At 49.8% G+C, this 9588-nt stretch overlaps 1 protein-coding gene across 1 annotated transcript; it reads left to right on the top strand.

Moving 5' to 3' along the window:
* Positions 1-4124: 4124 nt before the first annotated feature.
* PFICI_07852 (uncharacterized protein) lies at positions 4125-8633 on the top strand (the record flags this gene model as incomplete). Its single annotated transcript, XM_007836433.1, has 1 exon — positions 4125-8633. One exon carries the CDS (start codon positions 4125-4127, stop codon positions 8631-8633), a length of 4509 nt encoding a protein of 1502 aa, XP_007834624.1.
* Between the last annotated feature and the right edge of the window lie 955 nt (positions 8634-9588).

The raw sequence follows: 9588 nt of genomic DNA, 5'->3' as shown, positions 1-9588 counted from the left end.
CGCTGGTGTGGCAGTGCAACTCCCAGGATACATACCTGCTTTTCAAGAAGAATTTGAACAGCGCCCGCCACAACCTCGGAAGTTGACAACAAAGCGATCGACTAGAGTAGAAACAGCAATAGATAGGGTAGGAATAGTGTCGCAGCTCGTCCCGATATTCTGGTAAACCCCATCTGCGAATCCGTTGGGCGATGCAGTGCATGAGGCTTGCCACTACATACTCATGGGCGCCCTCTCAGCTTGCCTTGCTTGCATATACAGCAACTGGCGCTGCAAGCGTCTCCACGGTGTTCTATTCCTGGCTGGTTATGATAAAGCCAAGAGTAGAAAACCCTGTTTCCACAGTTTTCTAAGATCACCGACTCTTAATCGAACGATGAAGAAGTTGTGTCCTCGACCTGACGTGTCTCGACGCATTTTGCATAGCTCGAGGTTCCTAGGAGGTAACCGAAAAGTGGATTCCATACTTTATGGTATAGTACATGATTTACAGTAGATGTCGAAATGCTGGAGATTACGCGGCACGATTGGAAAACATCAAATGATCCAAGGCTAAATGTCTCAAGATAGATTCTGTCGAAACTGCACCATGGCGATCGTCATACACCTTCCTTTGCAGCTGTGGTAACGGTTTCCTTATGTGCACTACTACTATTATTGACTATCAGAGCGAGTTTGAGGGAAGGGGCAACTCCAGCACTTGATTGGCCACCAATTGTCGTCAACGAACCAATCAGAAAAATCTTGGTCAGATTCGTTGCCGGAATCCCCTGAACATCGCATGGTGGCACCCAATTAATATTTCAGAAATGGGAAATAATAAGAAAGCAATCTTGTGCTTCGTGAGCTCTCAATGGCTCTTTTTAGTCTTTCATTTTCCTGTAGATTATCCGTTGGTTGTGAATTTCCAAAGAATACCTGCCTAACCCAGTTGATGAGCCAGCAGTCAGGGCCATGTGATCGAGATTGGGGCCACGGCCACACAAGCAGAGACCTAGTCCCATGCATGAAGGTTCTGGGGGATTGTTCTTTTTGGCTTCTCAAAATCTTCTGTTACACTGGATGGGGGAAAAAGAAGAATTCATGTGTTATTTTGTTTTCCAGGCTACGTCATTTGAAGAGAGACCTTGTGGTTGTGTTATCCCATGGTCAGACCACTGACACTGAATGAAGATACTTTGATGAGCGGCCTAGATCGATCTATAACAAATCATCGGCGATTTCTATTGTTTTGTCTTTATATTCATGGATAAAACTGCATATCAATGGATCCAGCAATTTTTGTCAATTGATATAATTAGCAACATTAGTAGCTTTGCTGTGTCCATGGTGGCAAAGAGACCAACAGACTGCTCTTCTTAACGCAGGCAAGCCGGGCCCGCACCCAACAAATCGTCCCAGCATCGACGAAACCAATGCAGCGTACAGATTCCGAATACGATAAGGGCAGGAACCAAAAGACACAGTACTGATATAAGATATATAAGTAAAAAACTAAATCACATATAAATCAGTAAAGATCGACAGGGATCTTAGGTTTTCCAAGAGTTCAAGTCAAGACCTTGCAGTCGCTAAGTGGGCTGTGGCGAATCGGCCGCTTACAAGTGAGACATACATGATAGGCACAGGCTTTGATGCATGCACAAGGGAGGGACCAGACGGCTATAACTGGCCCAAGACCGGAGCCGAAATGTGTTTAGTTCGTATGAGGTCAAGACAGACGTCCAGATTGCAGTGTACCTGAAAAAGAATCTCCATATAGCTCCATATTGGCAATCTTAGTATTCCACAATACAATTGAAAAAGAGTAAACCGACTGGTAGATATTGCATTCCGTTTTGATGGACCTGGAATCTACACTATACCGATAGAAATTAGCACTGGACGCGGGCCAAAGCGCCCCCGGGACTCCGCCCAATCCGCCAACACCCGTATCGCTCTTCCCTGCAATCGCCCAGGTCTGCAACCGCACTGGACGCCCGTCAGCATCGCCTACAGGCTCCCTCCCGGCGCCTACCTCTACTAACAAAAGACCATGACCCACACTCGTCTGCGTGCAAGTTCGAGGCTCTAGTCTAGGTGTTTCCACGGCCAACCAACCTCATGTTCCGCGTATGCATATTCATCCGAGAAGAGAATTTTTTTTTTATTCCCTCTCTCTCCTTGACTCTGGGCCTTTTGTTGCTCCATGTCTAATCACACGCTATGCACCCATCTTATTAGTTACGGATACTACTGCAAACTCTGACAAGATATGCAGGGTTGTTGTCATGTTGTGTTGCCCACCAAGAGGTGCAATGCTTCACAAGATATCCATTGCCTACTAGTAGTTTCGCCAATGGCTCGAGTGGGCGCCCCATGGACGAATCGATCCTTTTTCTCACCTCTTTACCAAGAAGGCAATGGGCCACCGATGGACCAGGGTGGGGTTCGACGAATGGCAACTGTGACTTTGCTCTGCTGAGCTCTCATAGGACGTCAAAATATGCAGCATCTCAGACATGTTTACGCGCATAGCGGCGCAGTTGCATGCAAGTAGCAGCCTGGCAGCAGATCCAGTGGCCCACCGTCCGCTTCTCTGCCTATCACCCAGGGCCTGTTCCTGTTTCTTCCCTCCTCATCGATCCCCACTGCGACGAGTCGAGCGAGTTGCATTGGCTACCGATTTTGCGTGGTATTCCATGAATAAATCAGTCCCTTGCAAACAACGAGCACCTAGCAACCCAGGCCAGGATCTACTACAGTACTTGCAACTACGGCAATTTGGTGCTACTCACTGTGGCACTACCTTGTGTACAAAGTACTGGTTTAGTGTATACCTGGAACCCTTGTGCTGGTCGCCTCCGCTTTCGCGTGCCTCTACGACTGGCTGTGTCTCGGCAGCGGCACCTCTGGTCCTCTGGTGACTCAGCGCTCAGCGCTTCCCGGTGGAAAGCGATCTCGCTGATCTACCCAGGGCATCTCCTATCTGGGCAGTCTCCCAGGCCGCTACTTCGGCGAGTCCAGTTGTGGCCCAGCACATCGAACAGGTGACAGACATATCGTGACAGAATATGCCTACAAAACATGCTGCTCCAAAGCTCTGAGAGGCAGGGGTTCTCACGCCACAGCCCTCTACAAAGTGTACATGGGAATCATGTACTGCTGTCTGGATAACTACTGTGCCCGTGTCCCTCTCTGAGGGTCGGTACATAGTTTATTGGTGCAAATCTATAGCGGAACCACACATGAGAAAGTATCTTCCTATATACAATTCTTTTGCCCTCACACAATTTTTGTTCCTCGGTGTCTACTTTACCATTCTCTCCCGGTTTCTCGCTATTTCGAAGTAGTCTCTCTTCTTCTCCCTCTTGATTTCCTCTCGGCATATTCCTTGTAAAATAGTCGTCATTTTTCATACTTGGTTCAGCTCTCAACGTCGATTGCCAACACACAGCTTCTTGGGGCACTAAAGCTTGGAGGCGCTCTCAACTACAAAGTACAGACAAAATAGCCCGTTCATTGTGTGCGCAGAGTGGGGAGGGGCCTCTTGTGAGCTTGCGCCGTTGAGCACCACACACACCAAAATATCAGCACCTGGGTTAAACGCCCGGATTCCCACCACCAGCACTACCGGCCACACCATTCTCGGGCACTAGTTTTTGGGGCTCTTTTTCATCACATACTACGTGAAGGGCATAGCTTCACACCATCACAGCTGCAATAAGCTTTCTCCGGAACGCTCCCCTCAAGCCAACTTCCTACGATATCCCTTGTCCGTTAGTTTTTGCCAGAGGCATATTTGTGTTTTTCAGTTATTCCCTTTGTCGGAAAACCCCCCTTCTCTCATCTTCATTTTGAGTATATTTTATCCGTCAACCCATGGACTACTCCCTATAGTCAATTTCTTTACGGTTCCAGATCAGACCCACTCACGAGAATCACACTACCAACGCGAGCGTCTGATGGTACTTTACTCAAGGCACAGAGTTCTCCCCGGATCAGCTGGCCTGATATAGCCACCGAGAGGATTGCCAAAGGAAACCAGTCTTATTGCCTTCAGTGTTGGCAATGATTTTATAATAGCATAATAATTTGGTCAAGAGCTGGGCACGATAACCCCCCAGCTGCAGTGATCGCTCGTCATGTCGTCGTTACGATCACGTTCTCAGTCGAGAAACATGAGTGGCAATGGACCAATGCAGAGGAGGGCGATAGGCCATATGGAAACATCGTCGGAAGACTTTACACATGGTCAGGGAACTGTTACGAGCAAACCAACCTCACGACTGCCAGCTCCCCGTTTCACCACACAAAGCCGAATTCCGCAAAATCCTGCTGCCAGGAGACCCTCGGCTTCCAATACGCAACCGCATGTCAAGGATGCGGGCCAGCCCTGGAACTCGACAGCTTATTCTTCGCAGTCTACACCTGCATACAAGTCATCAGCCATACCGGTCAAGGAGAAAGAGATCGGTACTACTCAACCTCGTGCTCGACCTGTTCTGAGACGTAAGCAGTCCCTGGTCCCTACTGGATCATCCAACGCTCGAAACCCCCCCTTAGCCAACCATGAAAAGGCCAACTCGACATCAATGATGCCACGGCCCCAAGTTCTGGTGGATTTGCCAGCACCGCGCCTGGAGCAAAATGTCCCCAAAGCGCCAGTGGAGAATCACATTCCTCTCAAAGTCGACCTCCCAGTGACAAGGACCGAAACTCTTTACCCAGAACTGGACAGATATCGCAATATTCAGGTCCCGCGTGATGGCCCTGCCAGTGAAATGCTGTTCCGTCTAGCCACTCATGACTTGCCACCTCCGACGCCATTATTCTCTGGGGCAAGTAGTCACAGCCAATTGAGCAGCTTCAGTGGCAGTCCATCTACCAGATTTTCCGAGTCTCCCGGCGGTGGCCCATATAGTCGGGATACAACTCCAACCTCCATGTCATCGGTATCTCCCGGCTTGGTGTTTCCTTCACGCAGCACTGTGACACGAATAAAACAGCCATCCCGTCCGCCAGTCACCCGGAGACGCGCTGGAAGTACCACAAGGGCTGATGATGATGATGATGCTTCTGACATAGACTCACATGCTCTATCAATTGTTCAAGAATCTTTGGCATCATCTTCGTCCAGCTCTACAACGGTTCGCGATGTTGAAAAGAATTCCAAAAAGAAAGGACTCCTGGACTTGCGACCACCGAATCCGCCTCCAAGAAAGTCTTCTCACAAGCTCAGGAAGGAGTATGACAACCATGCTTCACCATCCAAGACATCTCGGAAACAGGCCCCTTTAGTGATGCGATCTCCATCTCCGGTACGATCTCCACCACAAACGCTGCCGCTCAACGTTCAAAAAGTCACAGCATCTCCTCAAGCGCGTGCGACACCACCGTCAAGACCGAGCAGAGAAAATACCCCTGACCTCTATTCCCAGTTTGGAGGGCCTCTGCCAATAATTCAGAGCAACTTGTCGTCTACCAGCCTCACGGAACGTCGACGCAGTGGCCAGATTGCTCCAAGTTCTTTGCCTAGGTCTATGAGCTCGACGAGTATCCAAGATCAGCAAATTCGGCCAAAAGTTCCCGTGAGTCGCCAACCAACGCCAAACCCGAAACCCACACCCACCTCGCTACCTCAACCTGGAAAGGCCGAGCCTGGTCGACCGACTCGCACACCCAGTCCCGGTGTTTCTACCTTTAGATCAAAATTCGGACTCTTCACTCGGCGGAAGACGGATTCAGATGCCAATACCGACAAGAAGGAAAAGCCTTCAAGGAAAGGACCCGCGGCTGGGACTGGCCACGAGGGTTATGGCAAGATGGGAGCCGTGAGACGGCGCAACAGCAGTACAGCGCCTCCAGCTGGGGCCTCTTCTTCATCAGACAGCCTGGCAAGCACACAATCCGTAGACCCATTTTTCCTTGCGCGTCTCAATCCGGTGGTTATTGCAGGCGGCGAGATCATTGAAAATAGGAATGCCAGTGCTGAAATCAGCCGCAACGACAGTAGCCAGAGTCTCGCATACACTCGGCCCAGCATTGATTCCCGGAAAGGCTCTTCGACGTCTCTTTCTTCTAGGGAAGATGCAAGAAACACGCTGTGGCCCTCCGCCATGCCACACCCCTCTCACTCTCACCGTCCATCCAACAGTAGCGATATTGGGGCTGACCCCATGAAATCTACCCTTGCTTTCAGGCGCTCCATCCAGCGACTCGGTACAACCGGCGACCACAAGCCCGTCAACCTGCCACAACCCATCAATACACGAGGCATCACTTCACCATCTCTCGCGAGTGTTGACACCATTTTCACGGACGACTCTCTGGCCTTGTCGCAATCAGATCTAGAATTGCCTCAAACGCAATTAGCACCAGCACCGAGAAAGCTGACAAAGCGGCCAAAGTCTCCACGAAAGTGGAATTTATTTGGTAGGTCGCAAAAGAAAGACACAACCGCGACAAAACCAACTGCAGTAGACGTTGCACCAAGCAAACCGGTTGCTTTTTATACGATAATTGACTCATCCGAGCAAGAGGATTCGGAACGTCCAGATATCACAGATATCTTGAGAGACGCTGACATTGTGGTTCCACCAAGCCTGCCAGCCCAAAGTACCACAGGGCAGGGCCATGAACGAAATCCCTCAACGCTGAGTCAAGATAGCGCTGATCAGCCGACACAGCCGACACAGCCGACACTTGCGCAGGGAGTTGCGATGAGCCAGAAGCAAAACTCACCCATGATCTTCCAACCACAGATTTCATTGCAGCACAAGCCAGTTGACGTTGAGATGAAGACAGGACAAATCAAGACAAGTGTGGGTAGGCCTAGTCGCCTGCCACAAGTGGGAAGAATTCCAAAGGTGGTCAACCGGCGCCCAGAACATACATCAACAAAGAGCTTCTCACGGCCGTTCAATCGCATCAGCTTGCAGCTTCCTCCGCCAAATCGTCGCAGCATGAATGGTGACTCCATTGCCAAAGGACCTAGTCCACCAACGTCGTCCACGCCTGAGCTCTCACAAGATGCGTCCACCATTACAACTAGCACCGTTGGTCCTCCACCCAGATCTCTTGGGCACAAGAAGAGCCGCTCGCTCGATTCTGCACGGCCTAGCGGGGAATTCCTTGCGTTTCCTATAAGGAAAGGATCGGAATGCACGACAAGCTCCAGCTCCAGCAGCTCCGGGATCGCACTCTTTGCACAGCATGTTGCTGTGATCCCTGCGCCGACTGCGCCCCTGGCAGAGGATGAAATCTGGGACGAGTACAATGACCTGCTCGGTGATGTCCCGCCGTCAGCAACATCATCGAGAGGCATTCCATTTCACCTGGAAAACTATGGCACCAAACTGGCAAAGAGAATTACCGGGCCGCTCGAGTCACCTACTGTACGCACCTTTCCACCTCAGGAGCAGGCAGAGGAAGAACCAAAGGACGAAGCAAAAGATGTCCGAAGTTCCATCACAACCGGAAAGTCTACTTCAAGTCACTTCAGTGCTGATATGACAGCTCGTATCAACGCAGCCTTTCGATTCGGGACCGAGCCTCCAGAGACTCCATTCTCAGTCTCAGAATTTGTGTCCGAGTACGAGGATAGGAACAACACTACAGAATCCCCGGATATCCGCAGGTCCGTTCAGAGAAGCAGTGCTAGTTCGGCAAAGAGTCGTCAGACCAGAGCTTCAGGCAGCAGCAGTGCCAGTGACGAATCTCCACTTGCTCAAGTGAACCTTAGAGTAGGTTCGATGACAGTTAGTAAATGGCTCACTTTTGGGCATGTGCTATTCAGCCCAGCTCGAGATGAGCTCGTTCCCGTGGTTGGATCACTCAAGCGACACTCTATCCTGGTCATTGACGGACTTGGCAACGACGATTGGTCATTCTATGCCGCTGAAACTTACCCTGCGGCAACTTTCTTCAACCTATCTCCTCGTGCACCAGTGTCTCAGGAGCAACGCACTGCGACACAATTCCCAGCATCACCATCAAATCATCACCAGATCCAATATACCTCCCACATGGACAAGTTTCCGTTTGGATCCGAGAGCTTCACCACAGTCGTCTTTCGATTTCCCGCCATGGCTCCGGAATCCCACTACCGTAATATCATTTCTGAAGCTCGACGCGTTCTCAAGCCTGGTGGATATGTCGAACTTTCGATCCTCGATGTCGACTTGAACAAGATGGGAAGTCATACTCGGCGCGCCGTTCGACAGCTGAAGGAGCGCATCAGCGCACAGCAAGCTGAGATTAGCCTCAGTAGCACTGCAGATACCATACTACGCCTCCTTGGAAAGCAAGGGTTCACCGACATCAAGAACTGCTGGGTCGGTGTCCCTGTAGCCAGTGCGATTGCCGGCTCTTCATCAGAACGTGGTTCGCGGAGACGAACAAAGGACGAACGGAGCCTGGCCGAAATGATGAACGATGAGACGGAAAAGGGCGACGCCAATATTACCAAGATGGTTGCAAAGGTTGGCCGCTGGTGGTACAACCGCCTGTACGAGACCTCGACAGGCATGAAGACATCGATTTGGAGAGACCGCACAGTCTTGACTGAGTGCGAGGAGTACGATACGAGACTAAAGCTCATGGTCTGTTATGCAAAGATTCCAGAGACAAAGACGCGACTCGCAAGCATTTGATCCCAATTTCAAGATGGGACTCGAAAACAACACACAATACACAGCAACCTTGATTCCCCTCTCCACGATTAATTATCTTGATTTGATCCAGACTCGCTTCGGCTTGTTTCTGCATCATTTGAGAATCCCCACACATTCTTTTCTTTGCTTGACTCGTTGAGGGTTACAGGCTTGTCAAGAAGCCAAGCACGGGCATTCGGAGGGGAACATTGCAAAGATTCAAGAGGGCGCAAGCCCAGATTTTCAGCATATCAAGAGACACACTCTCTCTTTGATGCATATACACATCAGAAGGCGTTTTGAAGTGTGCAATTGATTTTTCTATTCTTTTCTTTCTTTCAGGCTGCAGGACAGATCCCTCAGAAGCTTAATAGCTTTGTGGGTATAGGGCGAATTGGTTAGTAAATGGGGTCGTATCCGAGGATGGAATGGTAATAATTGGGTATCGGGTCCGCATTTCAGTATTGCTGGGTGTCGGGATACGATGTTTGTACGCAAGAGATCGCAAAGGGAGAGAGCTGGCTTTTACCACACGACATAAGAATGACGGCACGATGAACGACGACATTTGTTTGCACTATTGCAATTGCAAAATGGCAACTAGATATATTAGCGAGCGTCTTGGCGCTTTTGAGATACCCCAGTCGTTTCCAATACATATATATATGTTCAGAATATTTATTTTGAGAACCGTGCATTATACATGTTGCTTGGTGTTCAAATAATATGCGATTCTCATTGATCCAATATTGGTTTATTTACTTTGCACGTAATCTTTCTGGTCCACGGGGGCTTATCATCCGTAATTTATTATTATATAAACCCCGAAAAGTGACAGGCCCTAGCCACTTGTGGCGCATCATGAGTGCTTATTGTACAATAAGAGCATCGAACTTGAGGGTGCTGAGGGGGCGAGAAGTGGGTGAGACTGTGTTACCGAACTCATGTTTCGGTG

Source organism: Pestalotiopsis fici (assembly GCF_000516985.1).
Source record: "Pestalotiopsis fici W106-1 unplaced genomic scaffold PFICI_Scf_5, whole genome shotgun sequence".
NCBI classification, from domain to species: Eukaryota; Fungi; Ascomycota; class Sordariomycetes; order Amphisphaeriales; family Sporocadaceae; genus Pestalotiopsis; species Pestalotiopsis fici.
This window is presented reverse-complemented; position numbering and strand designations above follow the sequence as displayed.